A 25,765-nucleotide genomic window follows, 5' to 3' on the forward strand; every position below is an offset into this window, starting at 1 on the left:
AAATCCCTGATTTGAAATACAGTGTGAGATGAAAAAACACCAACCAACTTCAGTCTGGTGTCATTTCTATGCCACTAATCCGACAGCTGTTAAAATTATTCCAGTGACAGCTCATTTGGTGAGAATTCTCCAGAAAAAAAAGCTATTCGTGATGGAATTCAACCGTGATTTTCTATATTTGGATGGAAACCCACAAGTGGCTATCGTTAGAGCCCTCCAGCATTTAAATGTGACGTCAAGGAAGTGGATGGAAGAAAACAGCAACATCAGCATAAATGGTTCGAAAAGTGAAGAAGCGACTTGATCGAAACCCTCGTGGCAGTGGCCGAAAAATGGCTTGTGAGCTGAACATATCGCAATATTCCATTCGGAATATTGCGATGCAAGAACTTAAAATAGACTCAAAAAAGGTAAAGAGTTGCTTCGTTGGTCGAAAGTGGTGGGCTGCTGAATTTGGTTTTCTCCGATGAGAAAACATTCGTTGTCCAGCAGTTTGTAAACAAACAAAATGATTGTGTTTACATGCCAAAGAGGTCAGCTGAAAATGTGCACCTTCGATTGGCCACCAGAACTCAAGCGCCGGCCACGGTGATGATGTGGGCCGCCATAACAGCCGATGGTAGCTCTTCGCTCGTATTAATCGATCGTGGCTTCAGAATAAATGCCGAATATTATCGCGAAAATATTCTGGAGGGTGTATTAAAGCCTTGGGCACGTAAACATTTTGGCCGCAGACCATGGACAGGACTCAGCACCATCGCACTTAGCACGCGCCACCCAAGAATGGTTACAAAATGAGGTTCCCCGCTTCATTTCCAGCGCACAATGGCCACCAAAATCTCTGGATGCCAATCCGTTGGACTATTGTGTCTGGAGTATTTTGGAAAGCAAGGTTGCCATTAAAAAATACCAAAGTGTCGATCACCCCAAGCAAGCACTTCGCCAGGACTGGGCCAAATTACCGCTGAGCAACATTCGGGCAGCGTGTGGCGGTTTCATTGGTCGTTTGAAGGCCATAATTCGTGCCAAAGGTGAACATTTCGAACAAATCAAAACTCATTTTAAAATTTGATGCTATTTCCGACATTTTTTGGCGTTTGACTTTATTGCAGTTTTTTTATCTCACCCTAAGTTATTTCCAAAGTCGAAGCCACATGAAAATCCATACTTTTATAAAAAACATAAAAGTATTTGTTGCAGATTATCCATTTCTAAAATCCCAGTACTTTCAGAAAATACAAGACCCCCAGAAGTGTAAAGAGCTTCTTTTACTGTATGACCTTTAGATGACCTAACATTGCTCATTTACAAAATATTCAGTAATTGAATGAAATAAATCATGTTAGCCACCATTGAAATTCATTTGATTATTTCTACTTAATTTTATTTTCTACAATAATGAAATAATTTCCCCTTTCCCTATTGGAAACCTTTTACATCGCCACTTAAGGGGGGTAACATAACCAACAATTCTCATGGTATAGCATGTGTTGATGTGGTCTTCCAAAGGTATTACCTTTAATTTCAGGAATGAATGAACATGAATGTGCTGGAATTTTATAGCAATTAACATTTGTGGTTGTTGTAAAGACAGAGGTGTTGTGTAAAGATTGTAATTAACCCTTTGTGTTTCGATGTGAAACATAAGAGGATCCTAAAGAAATGGTGAATATATGTGTGTATGTATGAGCAACATACGACAATGTTATCAGACAGAAAACAGAAGAATATGAAATCGTATAGAAAGAAAGTACCTCCTTGAAAAATATTTCATCTTTCTAGAACTCCTCGGATTTCCTGGAAATTCATATTTTAAATTTCACTCCTTTAGACTTTGCTTCTTCATTTTTCTCCAAATCAGAAATTGTGCATTATGTCTTCGAAACCTATTTTCCCTTCACTCATAACAAGGAAATATGTAGTGGAAATACAATGCCATTAATGACCTGTTCAGATGACATAAACATCTCTACTTGACGTTAATAACGAAGCTGCTGCTGCTGCTGCTGCTGCTCACCTCAACTGAAACTGTGCTCCAAAGTAAATATCCATTTCATTCGTTTGATATTTCCATGAATTTGTGTGCGAATGAGAGTGTAGCTGTCCAACGAACCAAACTGTTCGAGTTATGTCCGACTTCGAAACGAAAGATGTCCGAATTCTGACAATTTGTTTTTATACCCTCCACCATTCTATGGAGGGTATACTAGCTTTGTCATTCCGTTTGTAACTCCTCCATCAAAATACCGAATATCGGGAGGTACCGGTAAATGGGGGCTATATCAAATCATGGACCCATGCATGCAATGTTTTGCCACCGAAGCTGGAACCCATTATGACCAACAAATACCAATTTTCAGACAAATCCGTGAAAAAATGTGGCAAAAATCATCAAATTACCGAATATCGGGAGGTACCGTTATAAGGGGGCTATACCAAAACGTGGACCTGTAATTCAATGTTTTGCCACACGCTCAGGGACCCGTTATGACCTACAAATACCAATTTTCAGACAAATCCGTGAAAAAATGTGGTATAAATCATCAAAATACCGAATATCGGGAGGTACCTTTATATGGGGACTATACCAGAACGTGGACCGATATATCTCATTTTCAATACCAACCATCCTAGACATAATGCAAATAGCTCTGCTAAATTTTGGCGCTCTACGTCAAATAATATGGGCTGTATCGTGATTTCAACAGACAGACTGACGGACATCGTTAAATCGACTTAGGATTTTATGCTGATTATGAATATATATACTTTATGGGGTCTAAGACGAATATTTAAGGATGTTACAAACGGAATGACAAAATTAATATAAGGAGGGATAAGGTGGAGGGTATAAAAATTATTATTAAAATTTCATATTTAGAGTTATTAATGGCAAACATTTTTTAATATGCAGGTCCACGTCTTCGCATAGCCCCCATATAACGGTACCTCCTGATATTCGGTATTTTGATGATTTCTGCAACATTATTCACCGGAATCGTTTCCAATTTCGTACTGGAAAGTCTAAAATGGGTTCTTCAACCTATGACAAAAAAGTCCACATATAACGGTTTTTATTTAAGTGGTAGTTTTCGGAATTTTTTCGAAATTTTTCAAGTTCCTTTCAAATGGTGGAGGGTATTAAAGTTCGTCCCGGCCGAACTTAGCTGGTTTTTTACTTGTTCTGTACTGTTTGTGTATTAACATCTGTAATAAATAAGCTGAAAAAGAAAATAAAGGGGTGCTTTTCGTTCTCTATTTTTTCTTTGAAATGTCGAATCGAACTCGAACAGTTTGGTTCATTGGGATTGAGCATTCGATTTTGCTTTGTATGTGTGAACAAATGTATTATGTATGTGGTACATTTACTGGTGGTGTTGCTACTCTATTGAATTACCCATAATTGTTTTATGGCTGTGAAAAATTAATTTAGCTGAAAAATCATCTTCCCCTTCCGTTTTTTTTTTTTGTTGTTTTGTCACTGATTTTAATTATATTTCGCTGGAAATTGTTAAGTGTAGATAATGAGGTGAAAACACATCTATGAGGTAGTCATTTCATTATATTCTAGATATGAAAAAGTTGTGAAATAACTGACTGATCTAGAATCAATGCCAAGACGAAACGACTGAAGCTAGAATCTTGAAATTTTGCAGGAGTATCGGTCTTGGTGCATAGACATCGTATAGCCCCCATAAGGTAAGGTTGGGTTTTTGGCAGTTGGTACCAAAGGTCACAAAGGGTACTAAAAATTTAAACTTTTTATTAAACACACGGAATAAGCTAGAATTCGGAATGAGAGTCACTGATGGAGTTCAGGATAGATGTACCAAATATATATAGCATTTGGTAGTATGTGAGCTAATTTTGAAATGAAGGTGGTTTTGAAGGTGTGTACTAAGTGTGCGAACTGTACTGTAGTATGAACGGATGAAGCTGGAATTTTAAAATTTTTTGTTAGATCCCTGTTGGTGGTAGGTGATGAGGTGAGAGGTCATTTTGGAAATGGGTACTAAAATAGTTGTAAAGTACTAAATAGTACCAAATTTAGTACTATTTAGTACTTTACAAGCACCCTTTATTGATTGAAGGGATAAAGATAAAATTTTGAAATTTGATATTAGGATAACGGATGGTATCTGTGTTTGAGATCGGGTGGTGGTTGTACGAAAAGTACAAAAAGGTAATAAATTTGATATTGGGTGAAGAGATAGGACAGGAATCCTCAAATTAGGTTTTGAGGTCTCTTTTGGTATTTTGAATTGAGATATGGAGGTGGTTTTGGAAATGTGTACTCTAAAAAAAAAATATGAAAAAATGAAAAATACTAAATGGTACTAAATATGATATAGGGCTCGAACCTTCAAATTTAACATTAAGGTCTCTCTTGGTATTTTGAATTGTGATATGAAGGTGGTTTGGGAAATGTGTACTATAATTGTCCGAAATGTACAAAGTTGTACTAAATTAGGTATTGGGTGAAGATATAGGTCCGAAATCCGCGCTTGATATTAAGGTCTGACTTGGTATATGGAATTAAGATATGGAGATGGTTTTGAAAATGTGAAGTATAATATTAAAAGTACTAAATAGTACTAAATGTGGTATTGGGTCAGGGAGTAAAGATGAAATTTGACATAATTGTCATAAAAGGATTTGATTTCAGAAATGTATCCATACCATAATACAGGATGATACTATACGAAAAATACAGGATGATACTATATCTGGTATTGGGTGAAGGGATAAGGACACCAGTGGAGAAAGGTTGTAATATTTAGTGGAGAAATATGGTAATGTTTACCAGGGGGTAAGGAAGGGAATACCAAGGTTATCATCAGTTCACTTAGTTTTTTTTTTTTTTTTTTTTGTCTGGGGGTATTCTCCCCAGGAGTTACTTTAAAATAACTCCTATAACAAACCAGTAAAGAAAGTCCTAAAGTCGGGCGGGGCCGATTTTATGATACCCTACACCACTTTGCTAATTTAATTGAGCTCCACATAACAAGTAAAAGTCTTTATGGGAGAATTCAATCATACACCCTATGATTATAATTATAATTTAAAATTTAAAGGACTAAATATGCCGAAGCATTTGTATCTTTTCAATTCGGACCTGTATTGCCCATTTGGTGCAAAATTAATTCTAAATCAGATAAAGATATATATGGGAGCTAAATCCAAATCTGAACCGATCTCGATAAAATTTGGCAAAGATATTTCTGAGCTGTATTTGATATATTTCCCTGAATATCGTTGTTACGGAATGCATATTACGGCTGTGGGTAACAAATATGACAAATCGGATGAACAATATATATGGGAGCTATAGTTATATCTGAACCGATCTTCACCAAATTTGACTTACTAGCTTCAATTCGGTCGTAATTGCCAAATTTCATCCAATTTGGGCAAATATTAGACGTTTGGTGCACAATAAAAGGTAAATCGGACGAAGTTATAAATGGGAGATATATCCAAATCTGAACCGATCTCGATAAACTTTAGCAAATGTATTTCTGAGCTGTATTTGATATATTTCCCCAAATATTGTTGTTGCATAGTGCATATTACGGCGGCGGTGGACAAAAATAACAAATCGGATGAACAATATATATGGGAGCTATAGCTATATCTGAACCGATTTCGATCAAATTTGGCTTACTTATTTTCAGGCCTAATTTAATTGTATGTGCAAAATTCCATACTATTCGGGCTGATATTACACGTTTGGTGCACAATAAAAGGCAAATCGGACGAAGATATATATGGGAGCTATATCTAAATTTTGACCGATTATCTCCAATTTCAATAGGGTTCGTCCTTGGGCCAAACAAATGATTTGTGCCAAATTTCATCTGGATAGGGCAATAAATGCGATCTGTACTTTGTTTACAAAAATACATGGACAGACGGACGGACAGACGGACAGACGGACATGCATAAATCGACTCAGAATGTGATTCTATGCAGATCATCAAAAGGAACTATGGGTCTATCTTGTTTCCTTTTGCCTGTTGCAAACAAATGCACAAAGTCATAATACCCTGACCAACTTTGTTGTGTAGGGAATAATGAAAAAATGAAAAATACTAAATGGTACTAAATATGATAGTGGGTATAGGGCTCGAACCTTCAAATTTAACATTGAGGTTTCTCTTGGTATTTTGAATAGCGATATGGAGGTGGTTTGGGAAATGTGTACTATAATTGTTCGAAATGTACAAAGTGGTACTAAGTTAGGTATTGGGTGAAGATATAGGTCTGAAATCCACGCTTGATATTAATGTCTGACTTGGTATCTGGAATAAAGGTATGGAGATGGTATTGAAAATGTGAACTATACTATTAAAAGTACTAAATAGTACTAAATTTGGTATTCGGTCAGGGAATAGAGCTCAAATGCTGAAATTTGATATAGATGTCATAAATGGATTTGGTTTCAGAAATGTATCCATACCATAATTGTACGAAAAATACAGGATGATACTTAATTTGGTATTGGATGAAGAGATAAGGACACCAGTTAAGAAAGATGGTAATATTTAGTGGAGAAAGATGATAATGTTTACCAGGGGGTAAGGTATGGAATACCTAGGTTTCGGAAAGGGCTACCAATTCTCATCAGCTCACTTAGTTTTTTTTTTTTGTCTGGGGGTATTCTCCCCAGGAGTTACTTTAAAATAACTCCTATAACAAAAACAACTACTTTTTACCCAAGTGACGAGATCGTAATCTCAATAGAAGAAGAACCAAAGAATTAAATTAAACTAAAATTATTTTGGCTTCTAAACCGCACTTATAAACATTTTCATCTCTCAATTATTTTCTCGCTACCAAATAAAATGATCAACATTTCCTTTCCTTGTTGATATCACTACCAATTAGTATATTTCAATTGTCACTGCGCCAATATCAGCTACTGGCTAAATGTCATTTTGAACGCCATTTCAGCTGACCAAGCACCCCGCAAATCCTTGTTGTTTTCCAAATATCCACATAAATTCACCATAGACAAATTTACAACATATCCAACAACAATTTGTGTCTGCATAGATGTTTACAACATTTTTCTTATTTTGAAATCGTCATAAATTCCGTAACAAATGCTTTAATTAACGCAATGAAGTTTTCATCACAAAAACAGACATCCGTTCGCCAAACATCTGGCCAGGCTGACAAGACAGCGTTAACGTCAGCGCGAAGAATTTGGCCGCAATATGGGCAATGTGAAATGTGGGTTGTCCAGTGAGATTTCTTCAAGAAACGCCTCGAAAGAGAATTGCATCATTTTCTCAGCGTCCAACTGATGGAATGAAAATCATTGGAAAATTCTCAAAAAAAAAAAAAAAATCGTAACGATAACATGTTTTTTTTTAATTGCCAAAGACACTGTCGTTGATATCATTTAACCAGCTTCGACCGGAGATGGAGTATCGACATTTGTGTGAATTAAATATCAATGGCATCGTTGCAACGCAGCACCATTATTCGGTGTGGCCTGCCACATTTGTGGCAAATGCCAAACATGGTAATTATGACAATTTAATGCAAGACCAAAAAAATGTTGCAATTGAAGTAATCCAGTTGGGCTAGTTACAGGTTTAGTGCTAGGCTTAGTTCGGCTTAGTTGGTGGTTCGTTTACATTTTGATTGAAGTTCTTCTTGGCGTTCGCTCCGTACGCATACGCACCATCTGTTTGAACGACCATTCATTGCTTACTTGTTACTTGTTGCCAGTTGCAGTATCAGACTGTTGTTAATTGTCTTGAGTGGACAAATTAAGAAATTTGTGACAGATACAAATAACTAATTTTATTTGTAAATTAAAAACGTATGAAACTAATGATTTGTGTTGAAGAAATATTAAGATAAGAATTTTTAAGTAATCATTGCAAAATCCTAAAATGTAAATATGAAATATCAAATCCATATCAGAAGAAGTAAATAAGTCGGCCAGATGGAACATTTTATACTTTTCACCATGAGCAATACTGAAATGACCAGCAATACAAATAAAATGTGTGCAGGATAATATTCCTCGGCAAAAATTACTCATTAACTTGTACTGAGAGAATTATCTCTCGCACATACACCCATTAAAAGGTAAGGTAAACAAACTACCTTATGAATTACCACCAGATTGAAAGTAATGGGTTATTATTTGTTTTCTTTTTTTATACCCTACACCACAAGGTGGTCAGGGTATTATGTCTTTGTGCATTTGTTTGTAACAGGCAAAAGGAAACGAGATAGACCCATAGTTCCTTTTGATGATCTGCATAGAATCACTTTCTGAGTTGATTTATGCATGTCAGTCCGTCCGTCCGTCTGTCCATGTATTCTTGTGAACAAAATGCAGGTCGCATTTATTATCCGATTGAGATGAAACTTTGCAAACAACATTTGTTTGGCCCAAGGACGAACCCTATGGAAATTGGAGATAATCGGTAAAAATTTAGATATAGCTCCCATATATATATTCGTTCGATTTGCCTTTTATTGTGCACCAAACGTGTAATATCAGCCCGAATTGTATGGAATTTTGCATATACACCCAAATTAGACCTGAAAATATGTATGCCAAATTTGATCGAAATCGGTTCAGATATAGCTATAGCTCCCATATATATTGTTCATCCGATTGTTATTTTTGTCCACCGCCGCCGTAATATGCACTCTGTAACAACAATATTTGGGGAAATATATCAAATGCAGCTCAGAAATACCTTTGCTAAATTTTATCGAGATCGGTTCAGATTTGGATGTAGCTCCCATACATAACTTTGTCCGATTTACCTTTTATTGTGCACCAAACGTCTAATATTTGTCCAAATGGTATGGAATTTGGCACTTACGACCGAATTGAGTCTAGAAAGTAGTATGCCAAATTTGGTGAAGATCGGTTCAGATATAGCTATAGCTCCCATATATATAATGTTCATCCGATTTGTTGTATTTGTTACCGACAGCCGTAATATGCACTCCGTAACAACGATATTCAGGAAATATATCAAATACAGCTCAGAAATATTTTTGCCAAATTTTATCGAGATCGGTTCTGATTTGGATATAGCTCCCATATATATTTGTATCCGATTTCAAATTAATTGTGGACCAAATGGGCAATACAAATCCGAATTTAAAAGATACCAATACTTTGGCATATTTAGTCCTTTGAATTTTAAATTATAATTATAATCATAGCGTGTATGATTGAATTCTCCCATAAAAACTTTTAATTGTTATGTGGAGCTCAACTAAATTAGCAAAGTGGTGTAGGGTATCATAAAATCGGCCCCGCCCGACTTTAGGACTTTCTTTACTGGTTTTAAATAGTAACGATGGCCGAAAATTGGTTTGAAAACTCATTGCTTGATAATGGGAGTTTATACAGGGTATCGTTATTATCGAAGCGAGTTGCCAGGCCGAGTAAGACATTGTTTTGGGTGGGAAAACATGAAAACTTTAAATGGGTCTTAAATAAGCTTAAGGGGTCTTCGAGCTCAACATAAGTGGACATATTATAGGTGGACTCTACTTTTTACCAGGTTTAAGTTGGGCCTGAAAAGACCCCTTAAGACTAATTGAAAGTTTTGCATGTTTTCGCACCCGATCTAATTTTTCAGATAAGTGACTTGTTATTTTCAAAAACTTCTACCCCTTTGGACATATACAAGGTGAGATGAAAAAACTGCAACCAACTTCAGACTGCTGTCATTTCTAAGCCACTCGTCCGACAGCTGTTAAATTTTTTCCAGTAACAGCTCATTATATTGTTTACAAACGTGCAAAAGCATTTTGGTGAGAATTTTTCCAGAAAAAAAGATATTCGTGACGGAATTCAAGAGTGTGATTTCTTTATATTTGGCTGGAAAACCCCAAATGGCTATCGTAAGAGCACTCCAATATTCCATTCGGCAAATATTGAAAAATGAGCTCGGGCTAAAGCCATTGAAATTCCAAAAAGTGCAAGAACTCACACTGCACAGTGGAGGGTGTATTAAAGCCTTGGGCAAGCAAACATTTTGGCCGCAGACTTCGGATATTTCAACAGGACTCAGCACCATCGCACTCATCACGCGCCACCAAAGAATGTTTACAAAATGAGGTTTTTCGGTTCATTTCTAGCGCACAATGGCCACCAAAAACCCCGAATACAAATCCGTTGGACTATTGTGTCTGGAGTATTTTGGAAAGCAAGGTTGGCACTAAAAATTACCAAAGTGTCGATCACCTGAAGCAAGCGCTTCGCCGGGAAAGCAACATTCGGGCAGCGTGAGACGGTTTCATTGGGCGTTTGAAGACCATAATTCGTGCCAAAGGTGACCAATTCGAACAAATATAAACTTGTTCCAAAATTTGAAGCAATTGGTCAAAATTTCCTAACAAAACTTGATACATCTCACTTAGTTTTCAGCAGCACCAGTTCCTTTATCGAAAAGGATAATCGAAAAATTGTAATTTTTTTTCCGAAGAGCACAATAGTTAGTCCGTGAACAATGGTTCACATTCAATTTTTCTGGCCGAAACTATGTCAACGTCTTTTTATAATAAAATAACCCACCATCATATCTAAATCCTCGAAACCAGCTGTGACCTCCATAATAAATTTCAGAATTTCAGAACGATCTTAAGACCCAGTCCCATATATATTATCAAAAAACCTCCTTCTCAACCTCCTTTCGGAATTTCATCTGTATCCAAAAACCCAAAGGCTTACTTTGTGGTCATTTGCATTTTTCGTATTTCGTATTTCCAAAAGCAATCTCCTTCTCTCAACCAAGGACACCAGCAGTGATATTCATATCAAATTTATGGATTTCAGCACTTTTCGTACAATTGTAGTACACATTTTCAAAACCACCTCTATATCTTAATTCCAGATACGTACATAGACCTCAACATCAAATATTGGAGGACACCTTCACACATCATCAAATACAGTACCATTTAGTACTTTTCGTACAAACATAGGATGTATTTCCAAGCCTCTGCAAAATCGCATACACATTTACAATCAGTAATTTAAATATCAAATTTCAGAATTTTATCTTAATCTTTTATTACATATTATTACATATTTCCAAAATCATCTCCATATCTTAACGCAGACACCAAAAGAGACCTCAATATCATATTTCAGGATTTAAGCTCTATTCCTTCGCCCAATACTAAATTTGCTACTATTTAGTACTTTTCGTACAATTATAGTACACATTTCCAAAACCACCTCCATTTATCAATTACAGATACAAACAGAGACCTCCTTATCAAATTTAAGGATTCCAGCCCTATCCCTATGCCCAATACCAAATGTAGTACCATTTAGTACTTTTTCGTACAAATATGGTACACATTTCCAAACCACCGCTAAATTTCACTTCCAAATACCAAGTCAGTCCACAATATTATATTTGATAACTCCAGACACCCAATTAAGTATCACTTAGTAGTTTTCGTACAATTATGTAGTACACATTTCCGAAACCAACGCCACATCTTCACCTACACATGAACAGCGACCCTAATACCAAATTTCAGATTTCAGGCATTATACTTTCACCCAACACCAAATTGTACCATATATTGAACTATTTAGTACTTTTGTCTACTTGTAGTACACGTTTCCAAAACCACTTTTTATCACCAAGAGACCTCAATACAAAATTTCAAAATTCCAGCTTCATACGTTCACCCTAAACCAAACTGTTCCAAATTTAATAACATTTAGTACAGTTCTCACACTTAGGGCACATTTCAACAACCACCTTCTTGATTCTCATACCAAATTTCAAGCTCTATCCGTTCACGTAATACCAAATGGTCCATTTTTAAACGTTTATTAAATTTTAGAACTTTTTGTATGCTTTAAGTTTGGATTTCGAAAAATCCTTTGGTACGTCTATACCGCTCTCTATCAGTGACTCAAAATTTCAGAATTCTAGCTCATTCCGTTTGCCCCGATACAAAGTATTTAATTTGTATTAGATTTCATACCCTTTAAGTCCGAATCTGCAAAAACCCTGCCTTACCACACGCCTACGCAGCCCCTGATCCTCGTACAAAATTTCACACAACTACCTTCAGCCCTTTCGCCTGGGTGTTGATTCTCGGTCAGTTAGTTATTCCACTATTCAATATTTCGTAGATTCCATACCCTTTTAGTACCAATTTCCATAAACTCAGCTTCATCACATGCCAACGCCCCAAGACTAACCCTCGTACAAAATTTCAAAAATGTAGCTTCAGATATTAAGTCGCAAAATCAACAATCGATGGCCATTCAAATTTATTTGTCCAACACTTTTTATTGCAAATTCGCAAAAAAAAATGTCAAACCCTGCCTTCCGACAAAATATTTAAAATTCTTGGCTATGATTAGCATATTTTATATTATAATATTAAGGTATGATATTTTTGATTTTTTTTTGCCTAACCTTTGCTGGGCATCCCATGGAGAAGATTATACAATAAGCCAATATGGAATTTCAATTTCAAGTCTGCCAACAAGAACAATACTTTTTTGATATACATAGAAGATTTCTTCTTATTTTAATGCAAAACCTGAATTGCTTATGTTATGCTCATTATTGCGTTTCACACCTTTACTTCCTTCCGTCATATAACATCAAATTTGCATTATTTCCTATTTCTGTGTCTATTCGAAAAAACAAAATAGATTTATATCAATATTTAAGAGATAAGATCTGGGTGGCGCCCAATTGAAATATTACTGTGGAACTATTTTTTTTTTTTTTTTTTTTTCTAAAAAAAATCATTTATCATAATTCGCACAGAAATTAGGAAAAAATAAGTGGCTCAAAATATGTTGTGATCTATTTACAAATAATTTGTTGTACATAAAAAAAAATAATTAATATCCAAATAGCATTCGACCACAAAAACCTGTTTAGTTTTCAATCACAAATAGTTAAATATTTTCTATGAATTAAAAAAAAAATATGTCGAATAAAGATCCAACATTCTTAACTACGAACCATTTCAAGTCTGAAAAATCCAACTCGCTACTCATCACCATTCTGCGAACAATAATGATCATCATCAAAATACCCCAAAGAATATTAAATTTCCAATTATTTAAATGAATCAACATTTTACGTATTTGACTTAGTGTCATAGTAGCTTCAAAATGCAAATATAAAATTCGTAAATAAAAATAATAAAAGAACAGGTTAAAAGTTTAGGCGGCAAACAGAAAAACCATAATCTGATTTGTGACGTTTAATAAAATAGTCGGTTGGTTTATTATAATAATTACACTCTTATTTATGCAGCAACAAAAAAAAAAACAACAACACAAGTGTAAATAATAAAAAAACACAACAACGACAACAAAAAACCAACAAATTGTCGATCAAGTCTCTTGTATAATGACCTTGAACTTAAACCAGATTATATGTGTTTATTCTAGTTTCATAGTCACCTTGATTTGTTGTTATTTAAATTTTTATTGAACAAAAAATAAATATAGTTTTTATTTTGCATTACAAATGGCCAATGGATGGATGGAAGGCGTTTGAAAAGAATTTGTGACTTTTTTCTTCATTGAAGTCAATTGGAATTTACAAAAAATGCAAGGAATGGGAAAACCAATAGTCTTCATGGCAGACCACGTGACTTCGAGCCAATGTCAGAGGCATTTGAGAACAACTGTGGGATTTTGAAAAATATTTTATAAATTATCAACTGGATTTTTGAGAATATTATTCAGTGACTGCACCGCAAATCGTGTCCTATTAATGAATATTTAATAACTAGAAGATTTTTCAAAAGAATTTTAGTTTTATGTAACTCTTTGGTTCTTCTTCTATTGAGCCTACGATCTCGTCACTTGGGTAAAAAAGGTTTTTTTGATATAGGAGTTATTTTTAAAATAACTCCTGGGGAGAATATTCCAGACAAAAAACAAGGGAACAAATGAGGATCGGTGAGCCTTTCCCAAACCTAGGTATTCCCTGCCTTACCCCCTGGTAAACATTACCATCGTTCTCCACAAATAAACCAACGTTGTTTTTATAAAAACAACAATAATGGGATTAAGTCTGAATATTTTGCAACAACAAAATACTATAAAATTATAATATTAAATATTTTTTCAAGGACCTGTATATCCAATTAAATTGTGTTTAAAAATCATTACCAAACGGACCATTAAATCTGGACTTTTGGGAATATTTTTCAAGGGTAAACCGAGCCACCAAACGAGGACTTTTAGAGAATATTTATTCAGGAGCAGTAGAGTCATCAAATGTGAAGTTTTATGAATATTTTGTTAAAACTCATCTGATCCAAAGAAGAGTTGAGTTTTTAAAAATTTGATATTTTTATACCCTCAACAATTCTCCGGAGGGTATATTCATTCCTTTTGTAACTCCTCGAAATATTCATAATAGACCCTACAAAGTGTATATATTCTGGATCAGCGTAAAATTCTAAGACGATCATGCATAGTTTAGCAGTTGGCAGGTTAAGTTCGTAAATGAGCCATGGCGGTTCACGTTTTCGTAGAGCCCTCATATAACGGTACCTCCCGATATTCGGTATTTTCATGATTTTAGCGTCACTATTTACAGGAATTATTTCAAATTTCGTATTTGAAGTTCGTAATAGGTACTACAGCCTATGACAAAAAATTTCATAACTAGGCCACGTCTTCGTATAGACCTCATACAACGGTTTTCATTTAAGTGGTAATTTTCGGATTTTTTTATACCCTCCACCATACATAGCATGGAGGGTATATTAAGTTCGTCATTCCGTTTGTAACTCATCGAAATAATCATTTTAGACCCAACAAAGCCATGTCCGTCCGTCTGTTGTAATCACGCTACAGTCTAAACGAATTAAGATAGGAAGCTAAAATCCCTCTTTTGTCTGCAGGCAGGTCAAGTTCGAAAATGGGCTATATCGGTCCACGATATCGTATAGCCCCCATATAACGGTACCCCCCGATATTCGGTATTTTGATGATTTTAGCCACATTTTTCAACGGAATTGTCTGATAATCCACACAAGGAGTTCCTTGTGGGTAAATTATCCCTTGGAAGATAATTATGTATATAGGTCCACAATATCGTATATCCCCCATATAACGGTACCCCCGATATTCGGTATTTTGATGATTTTAGTTACATTTTTCAACGGAATTGTCTGAAATTGTACACAAGAGATTCTTTGTGAGCAGTTTACCCCCTGACATATATAGGTTAACGATATCGTTTATCCCCCATATAACGGTACCCCCGATATTCGGTATTTTGATGATTTTAGCCTTATTTTCCTATGGTATTGTCTGAAAATCCACACAAGGAGTTCTTTGTGAGCACTTTAACCCCTGAAAGGTAATTGTCTATATAGGTCCGCAATGTCGTATATCCCCCCCATATATTGGCACGTTCCGATATTAGATATTTAAAAGATTTTAACAGAATTTTTAATGGGTTTTATTTTTTTGAAAATTTTCTATTTCATTCCAAATGGGTATTCAAAGTTTGGCCCGGCCGAACTTACTGCTTTTTTACTTTTTTTTTTTTTTTTTTTTTGAAAAAATTTAAGTTCCTTCCAAATGGTGGAGGCTATTAAAAGTTCAGTCCAGCCGAACTTAGCTGTTTTTTTACTTGTTTATTTTTGTATACCCTCGTTCGTCATTCCGTTAGTAACTTATCGAAATAACTATTTTAGACATAAAGTATATATATTCTTGATCAGCATAAAATTCTAAGACGATTTAGCTATGTCCATATTCATATTGTAATCACGTTAGATTCAAAACCAATAAAGACAGGAAGATAACATTTTGCACATATCAGTCTTTTGTCTGCAGGCAAGTTAAGTTCGAAGTCCACGACATCGTATAGCCCCCATATAACCGTCCCATTATTCGAAATTTTGATGATTGTGGCCAAATTTTTCAATGAAGTTGTCTGAAAATCTACAAAATGAGTTTTTTTCTGAATACTTGACCCTCTGTTAGAGTATTGTCTGTATAGGTTCAAGATATCGTATATCACCCATATAACGGTACCTCCTTATTTTCAGTATTTTGATGATTTTGGCTACATTTTTCAATGAAATTATCTAAAAATCCATACTAGGAGTTCTTTCTGAGCACTTTACTCTCTGGAACAGATATTTTGACGATTTTAGGAACATTATTCACCGGAGTTGACTAAAAATTGCGTATACAGGCTGACGTCTTCGTATAGCCTCCATATAACGGTACCCCCCGATATTGGATATTTAGTATTTAGGGTTCGAAATGGGAACTACAGTCTATGACAGAAAATTGTCCATGCAGGCCCATATATCAGTACCTCCCTACATTCGGTATTTTAACGATTTTACCTACAATATACACCGAAATTATTTACAATCTCGTATTCGATGTTCCTGATAAGTACTTCCAAATAGCCTGTGACAGAAAATTGTCTATGCAGGTCCACTTCTTCGTATATCCCCGATATAACGGTACCTCCAAATACTCGGTATTTTGATGATTTTAACATTATTCACCGGAGGTGTTTCAAATTTCGTATTTAGGGTTCGAAATTGGAACTTCAATGACAGAAAATATGACAAAAAACTGTCTATGCAGGTGTAGGCCTTCGTATTGCCCCCATATATCAGTACCTCCTTATATTCGGTATTTCACCGGATTTTGTTTTTTCCAAGTTTCTTATTTGAATATATTAATGGCTTATGAGAAAACTTGCCTATGCAGGTCCACGTCTTCGTATAGACCACAATATAACGGCTATATGCGGTATTTTTAATACTTTAACTGAGGGATTCAAGGATTTTATTTTTTTAGAAAATTTCCAAATTTGTTTCAAATGGTGGAGGATATGCAAAGTTACTGCTTTTTTACCTGTTTAAAATAATTCCTATCAAGTTATATATTTTTACAAATGTGATTTTTTATTTTTGAAAATATTTTTAAAAAACCTGGGTTTTCGAAAATCGTTTAAAAAATATGTTTTTAAATGTAAATTTAAAAAAAATATTTTTGAAACAATTTTTTAAAACAATTTAAAAAATATTTTTAGAAAACGTTTATAAACGTCGATAATTAAAAAAAATATTTTTCCAACCGCGGATTTTTGAAAATATTTTTTTCATACGCAGATTATTGAAAATACTTTTGCAAGTGTGGATATTTGCAATTATCTTTTTTTCAAAAATTTTTACTATTTTTTTCTGAAGTGGATTTTTGAAAATATTGTTGATTGTAATATTAAATAAGGTTTTCAAGCTCGAGGACAAAAAACGTATTCAGTATTAGAAACAAAAAGGCCGAATAAATTAAAAAAGTGGATTATTTGAAAATATTTTCCCATACGCGAATTTTTGAAAATATTTTGCCAAATGCAGATGTCCCAATTGTGTATTTTTAAAATGTTACTCCAAACTTAGTTTTCAAAAATATTTTTTTTTCAAGACAAGCACACATTTAATTAATTATTTATATAAAACAAATGCGATATGAAGGCAGGTGTTTCCATAAATGTACAAGTGTAGTGTATATATAAATCTACTTATTGAGGCAATATTCCATAAAATTAAAATGTTAAATAGGAAAAATATTTTTGAAAACTAAATTTGGAGTAACATTTTAAAAATACATAATTGGGACATTTGCATTTAGCAAAATATTTTCAAAAATTCGCGTAATATAATAATCTTTATTTTAAAATAATCTTTAAAATATTTTCCCATACGCGAATTTTTGAAAATATTTTGCCAAATGCAGATGTCCCAATTGTGTATTTTTAAAATGTTACTCCAAATTTAGTTTTCAAAAATATTTTTCCGATTTAATATTTTAATTTTATGGAACATTGCTTCAATAAGTAGATTTATATATATACACTACACTTGTATATTTATGGAAACACCTGCCTTCATATCGCATTTGTTTTATATAAATAATTAATTAAATGTGTGCTTGTCTTGAAAACAATATGACCATATTTTGAAAATTAAATTGGACAAGTATTTATGATTAAAATATTTAAAATGGATTCTTGTTCTTTGAATATTGGATGCTCACATAGACGGCATTCTATGCCATTGACTTGTCGAACGCATTTCCATGGAAAAAAGTTAAAAAGTTAAACACACTTTATAGAATCTCCCTCCATTAACAATTGTCTTTCAATCATTGATTTATTGAATTTTAATGGCAAAGCAAAGCAATTCAAATCAAAACACCCGTTTGAATATTTCAACCTCTACTGCTACAACGAAATAACACTCATTTGGCCGGTCTCACCTAGGCAACCGGTCATCCATCTATCCAGCCAACCAACCAGCCAGCCAACTAACCCATCATCAATTAATGTAAATGTGAGGTATCTGCCAGCCCAGCAACCTACCAACCAACCCAGCTACACAAGACAAGTTCCATGAATAGAGCAGAAGACGGTCGAAATGGACTTGTCAAGTAGCTGGCTGGCTGGCGAGCTGAGCTTGGTTACGCTTACGCTACGGCAGGCAACGCTGCTGCATGGAATGTCACTTACCTTGAAGAAGATGCCAAGATAATAACGCTTTTCGCCAAGTTTCAACAGCGGCATTGTCCATTTGTTCATGTATTGCGTGTCGTCTACACAGTGTGGACAATCTGCAATAAAAAACACATTGAGAAACAGAGAAGAGAGAGAGAGAGAGATGGATTATTAAATCAAAAGAAAAACGATGCAGAATAATATTTAAAACATAAATTACAATTTGTTAATAACTGTGAAAAAAAACCCAAACGTGGGAATAAATTGTTGAGTGAAAATGAAAGAAGTGTTTCAATGTTATGACATTTAAAAGAATTTTAATACCCGAAATTATGTAAACTCTTGTAAAAATCAGCGATAAACAATCATAACTGATTTTTATACCCTCCACCATACTATGGAGGGTATATTAATTTTGTCATTCCGTTTGTAACTCCTCGAAATATTCATGTCAGACCCAACAAAGTATATATATTCTTGATCAGCGTAAAATTCTAAGACGATTTAGCCATGTCCGCCTGTCTGTCTGTCTGTCTGTCCGTCTGTCCGTCTGTCTGTCCGTCTGTCTGTCCGTCTGTCTGTTGTAATCACGCTATCTTTCGAATGAATTGAGATAGATGGCTAAAATTTTGCACACATGTTTAGTTTTCCAGTAGGCAGGTTAAGTTCGTAAATGGGTCATGTAGGTCCACGTTTTCATATAGCCCCCATATAACGGTACCTCCCGATATTCGGTATTTTAACGATTTTAGCGACATTATTCACCGGAATTGTTTCAAATTTGGTATTTGAAGTTCGAATTGGATACTACACCCTAAGACAGAAAATTGTCTGTGCAGGTCCACGTCTTCGTATAGCCCCCATATAACGGTTCCCCCCTATATTCGGTATTTTGATGATTTTAGCGACATTATACACCGGAATTTTTTCAAATTTGGTATTTGAAGTTCGAATTGGATACTGCACCCTGAGACAGAAAATTGTCTATGCTGGTTCAGGTCTTCGTATAGGCCCCATATATCAGTACATCCCTATATTCGGTATTTTGACGATTTTAGGTACAATACCCACCGAAATTGTTTGAGGTGTGGTATTTGAAGTTCGTAATGGATGCTACAGCCTGTGACAGAAAATTATATATGCTGGTCCAGGTCTTCGCACAGCTTCGATATAACGGTACCTCCCTATATACGATATTTTGATGATTTTAGCAACATTATTCACCGTTTATTTCAAGTTTCGAATTTGAATATGGTAATGGCTTATGACAAACAATGCCTATGTAGGCCCACATCGTATACACCTCAATATAACGGCTATATTTGGTATTTTTAAAATTTTAACAGAATGTTTTAATGATTTTATTTTCTGAAAATTTCCAAATTCGTTCCAAATGGTGGAGGATATTCAAAGTTCGGCCCGGCCGAACTTACTACTTTTTAACTTGTTCAATTTATTCTTAATTGCAACGTTTTTGCTTGCCACAGTCTGTAGTAGCTGTCACTAATTTTTATTGATTACAATACCAAAGACAAGATTTTGTCCATATGAAGACGAATTATTACATTGACATTTTGAATATTTTAAATTGTGATTTGTTTTAATGACAACTCCAAATTCAAATTTGGTCAGTCGATTTTTTAAGTGATTTTTCTGATTTTTTTCCAAGGACTTATAAAGCCGAAAATCATTTTTTTTTATTTTCAATTTTTTTAGAAAAGCCACCAATCCACATTTCAATTATTGTCTGTTATTTTTTTTTAATTTTTTTTAGGGAATTTAAATAATTGTTATTATTTTATAATATTTTATATTTTATAAGTTATATTTCTAGGGAGTTGATATAATTTAAGACATTTATTATAACTTTCAACATACATAATGTACTGGGGTCACTGTTAATGTATTGCCTGAAGGGGGTTTCGAAATTGTGCACTATAATTGCACAAAAAGTACTAAATGGTACTATATTTGTTATTGGGTGAAGAGATAGAGATAAAATTCTGAAATTTGAAATTTCGATTACTAATAGAATCTGTATTCTCAGATTTGGCGGTGGTTTGGGTATGCGTCCTATATTTGTACGAAAAGTATTAAGTGGAACAAAATTTGGTATTAGGTAAAGGGAAAGGGTGATACAGGGTGAGATAAAAAAACTACAGCAAAGTCAAACACCATAATTTTTACATTTTTTTTTAATTTTATTGAATTCAAGCAAAAAAATGTAGGGAATGGCATTAAATTTCAGAAGAAGTTTAGATTTCTTCTAATTTGTCACCTTTGGCTCGAATTATGGCCTTCAAACGGCCAATGAAACCGTCACACGCTGCCCGAATGCTCCTCTGCGGTATTTTGGCCCATTCCCGGCGAATCGCTTGCTTGAGGTGATCGACACTTTAGTATTTTTTAGCGCCAACCTTGCTTTCCAAAATACTCCAGACACAATAGTCCAACGGATTGGTACCCAGGGTTTTTTGGTGGCCATTGTGCGCTAACACTGAAGCGAGGAACCTCATTTTATAACCATTCTTGGGTGGTGCGTGCTGAGTGCGATGGTGATGAATCCTGTTGGAATGTCCAAGGTCTGCGGCCAAAATGTTTGAGTGCCCAAGGCTTAAATAAACCCTCGCGAAAATATTCGACATTTATTCTGATGCCACGGTCGCTTAATACGAGCGGGGAGCGACCATCGGCTGTTATAGCGGCCCACACCATCAACATGGCCGGCCCTTGAGTTCTGGTGGCCAACCGAAGGAGCACATTTCAGCTAACATCACGATCATTTTGTTTGTTTACACACTGCTGGACAACGAACGTTTTCTCATCGGAGATCGGAGAAAACCAAATTCGGCAGTTCACCACTTTCGGCCAAGCGAAGCAACTCTTGAGTCTATTTTCTTTCTGTTGCAGTGTAAGTTCTTGCACTTTTTGGAATTTCAATGGTTTTACCCCGAGCTCATTTTTCAATATTTGTCGAATGGAATATTGCGATATGTTCAGCTCACGAGCCATTTTTCGGTCACTGCGACGCAGGTTTCGATCAAGTCGTTTCTTTACCTTTCGAACCATTTCTGCTGATGTTGCTGTTTGCTTCCGTCCACTTACTTGACGTCGGGCTATGCTACGAGTATCACGGTAACGAGCGATGGTACGAGACACAAAAGACATATTCTTTTTTTAATGCTGGAGTGCTCTAAAAATAGCCACTTGTGGTTTTCCAGTCAAATATAAAGAAATCACACTATCACGCTTGAATTCCAGCACGAATATCTTTTTTTCTGGAAAATTGTCACCAAAATGCTTTGGTACACATGTAAGCAATATAATGAGCTGTCACTGGAATAATTTTAACAGCTGTCGGAGAAGTGGATTAGAAATAACAGCAGTCTGAAGTTGGTTGCAGTTTTTTCATCTCACATTGAATATTCTTGATCAGCGCAAAGATGATTTAAACCTCTCTGTCCGTCCGTCTAAAAAAGCTAAAATTTGGAAAGATTAATCTTTAGTGTGCAGGCAGATCAAATTCGAAGATGAGCTATATCGGTCACCGATATCGTATAGCCCCCATATAACTATATCTCACGCTATTCGGTATTTTGATGATTGTAGTCAACTTTTTCAATGAAATTGTCTGGAAATCCATAAAAGGAGTACCTTCTGAGTACTTCACCCCTGGAAGAGTATTGTCTATATAGATCCCCAATATCGATATAGACTACTTGTTAAATATTTAACAAACCCATCAAAACTAAATTTTAAAAAGTTAAAAATTATCTGTCGATTTTGCCGACAGATGTATACCCAGACAGACATGTCACATCGCTTAATGACATACCGCATTTGAAGCGTCAGTCCAAGCAGATTTTTACCATGAACCAATACACGCCACTCGAGCGCTCTGAAATAGTTGAAATTTACATTCAACAGAAGAAGTCAATTGTAAAAAAAAATGTGAGAAGTGCGCTTTCTAAGAACACCATTAAGCGTTTATACGAAAATTTTTCGACTGGTAAGGCTCTTTCTAATCCGAAGAGACCATATAAAAGTCGACCAAGGCGATCGGCAGAGAATATCGCTGCCGTACGAGCCAGTGTTGAGAGGTCCCCAAGAACATCCCAAAAACGCCGTTCTCAGCAGTTGGGCATGGCTCGGTCCACTTTACAACGGATTATTCGCATTGATTTGCATTTGTTCCCGTACAAAATTCAATTGACGCAAAGAATGTTGCCTGCGGACAAGCCTCGTCGATTGGAATGGGCCCAAAGGGCCCAAACGTCCATCGAATATGGGCAACCCTGTACAATTACTTAAAAATATTTCGACTTCTGTTGTGCCTATGTGGGGCAGGTAGCAACAGAAATTGACCCTTTGTGGGTGTACGAAAAGAAATGCTCCGATCTCTATCAACTTTATAACAGATCTTGTGTTGATGGAAATATTGAGATGTGCCAAGTTTGAATTGAATCGGATGTTAATTTCGCATTATATGACCTTCATGGATATTCAAAATTTTGACCCTTTGTGAGGGAGTCGACCTATATATTTCATTTTCACGCCAGGCCGTGGGTTATAAAAAATAATTGTGATGTGTGTAATTTTAAGACAATCGGACACTTGCATAATATTTTATAAAAGTTATAATTATTCAAAACTTTGACCCTTTGTGGGGGAGGTACCAGAAGGAATCGTCCGATCTCTACCGTTTTTGTAACAGATCCTGTGTTAATAGAAATATTCAGATGTGTCAAGTCTAAATGGAATCGGATGTTAATTTCGCTTAAAGGTTATTCAAAATTTCGACCTTTTGTGGGGGAGATACCAGAAGGAATAGACCAATGTATTCCCTCTTAACACCAGATCCTGGGTGTATAAAAGTATTGGGATGTGTGAAATTTTAAGACAATCGGATTCTTATACCCTCTGTAGCCATATGGCTGATTGTATAAAAATACGTGGATTTAAAAAGATGTTCAGGGAACAGCAATACCACAAAATCTGGATTCTTAGGAACGTGTTTTAACATTCAATATTTCACTACCATGGAATTTTAGTAATAAACTAATACTATTTTTTGAAAGTTTAACACTCATTTTTAAGAACATGGACTTTTTAAGAATCAGACAGAGATTTTGTTACAGAATTTTTTTCAAGGTTCATCAGAGTCCCTTTACGCGGGCTTCTATAAAAATAGTTTTTCAAATGCGGCATTTCCTAAGACAATAATTATACCCTACACCACAAGGTGGTCAGGGTATTATGTCTTTGTGCATTTGTTTGTAACAGGCAAAAGGAAACGAGATAGACCCATAGTTCCTTTTGATTATCTGCATAGAATCACTTTCTGAGTTGATTTATGCATGTCAGTCCGTCCGTCCGTCTGTCCATGTATTTTTGTGAACAAAATGCAGTGGCATTTATTATCCAATTGAGATGAAATTTTCCAAACAACATTTGTTTGGCCCAAGGACGAACCCTATTGAAATTGGAGATAATCGGTGAAAAATTAGATATAGCTCCCATATATATCTTCGTCCGATTTGCCTTTTATTGTGCACCAAACGTATAATATCAGCCCGAATTGTATGGAATTTTGCACATACAACCAAATTAGGCATGAAAATAAGTGTGCCAAATTTGATCGAAATCGGTTCAGATATAGCTATAGCTCCCTTATATATTGTTCATCCGATTTGTTATTTTTGTCCTCCGCAGCCGTAATATGCACTCTGTAACAACAATATTTGGGGAAATATATCAAATGCAGCTCAGAAATACCTTTGCTAAATTTTATCGAGATCGGTTCAGATTTGGATATAGCTCATATATATAACTTCGTCCGATTTACCTTTTATTGTGCACCAAACGTCTAATATTTTCCCAAATGCGATGGAATTTTGCACATACGACCGAATTGAGTCTAGAAGGTACTGTGCCAAATTTGGTGAAGATCGGTTCAGATATAGCTATAGCTCCCATATATATTGTTCATCCGATTTGTTGTATTTGTACCGTAACAACGATATTCAGGGAAATAAATCAAATACAGCTCAGAAATATCTTTGCCAAATTTTATCGAGATCGGTTCAGATTTGGATATAGTTCCCATATATATCTTTATCTGATTCCAAATTAATTTTGCACCAAATGGGCAATATAAGTCCGAATTTAAAAGATACAAATGCTTCGGCATATTTAGTCCTTTGAATTTTAAATTATAATTATAATCATAGCGTGTATGATTGAATTCTCCCATAAAAAGCTTTTAATTGTTATGCGCAGCTCTACTAAATTAGTAAAGTGGTGTAGGGTATCATAAAATCGGCCCCGCCCGACTTTAGGACTTTCTTTACTGGTTTTATATTTTAATTTTAATTTCACATACGACTGATCTCAATGTGCTAATGACATTATTCACAATTTGCAATTGTACGCTTCAATGATTTTTGTCTTATTCATGACATTCACTGAAAAAAAAAACTGCATTCGCTTCGTTTGTGGTCACTTGAAAGGTGTAAATTAAATAACAGAAAATTTCGAAATCGAATTTTGTTGGGATTACCTTTTTTGTCTTTTTTTATATAAGACTATTTTTTATTGAAAAGCTAATTAAACTTAATATTTGACATTTGAGTTATTTCAATTGTATGCTGTCAATGAAAAATAAGGGGCTAAAGCGACTCATTATTATTTTTTATTTTAGAACTAATTAAATTATGTTCTTACTTAGGTATGTGAAAAAGAATGCTACAGGGTTTTAATTTTAACTAAGCCATAAACTACCATAGAACATAGTTTATATTTGCTGGTTATTTAATATATTCAAAACTTAAGGTATTTATAATAATACAAATTTTCTGGTTTGGATATCTAAAACTTGTTATTAAATTATTAAATATGTGCAAAATTGTAGTTTCCAGTTTGCTTTGATTTTTTTAACGCCCATATATAAACTCACATTGTCTTATTGAAATGCCGCTTAACACTAGACTTTTTCCGATAGGAAGTATTGCATTTTTTAAGATTATCTGTCTCATTGGTTTTTATAGCCTAAATAAAAAGGTGAATTCAATATTAATTTTTGCTGTTTGGGATTATTATACTGAATATTATTAGTTGGGGTAAGGTGTCAGTGTTTTTAAGCACAAAAGAGAGAGAGAGGAAGCGGGTCGGCTATGACTATTTTGGAAGACGTTATATGCCGCCGATTTTGTAGGGACATAAACATCATTATTTAT

General features: G+C 34.9%; 1 protein-coding gene across 6 annotated transcripts in view; it reads right to left on the reverse strand.

Annotated features, from left to right (window-relative positions):
• LOC131804077 (C-type lectin 37Db) overlaps nt 1–25,765 on the reverse strand; it is a 55,558-nt gene that overhangs the window by 17,371 nt on the left and 12,422 nt on the right. For all 6 annotated transcript variants that reach the window (XM_059126389.1, XM_059126388.1, XM_059126394.1 and 3 more), the window contains exon 3: nt 18,546–18,646. In XM_059126389.1, coding sequence (XP_058982372.1) covers nt 18,546–18,646 — 101 coding nt within the window. The remainder of the gene's footprint in view (nt 1–18,545; nt 18,647–25,765) is intronic.

Source organism: Musca domestica, unplaced genomic scaffold (genome assembly GCF_030504385.1).
Source record: "Musca domestica strain aabys unplaced genomic scaffold, Musca_domestica.polishedcontigs.V.1.1 38, whole genome shotgun sequence".
NCBI classification, from domain to species: domain Eukaryota; kingdom Metazoa; phylum Arthropoda; class Insecta; order Diptera; family Muscidae; genus Musca; species Musca domestica.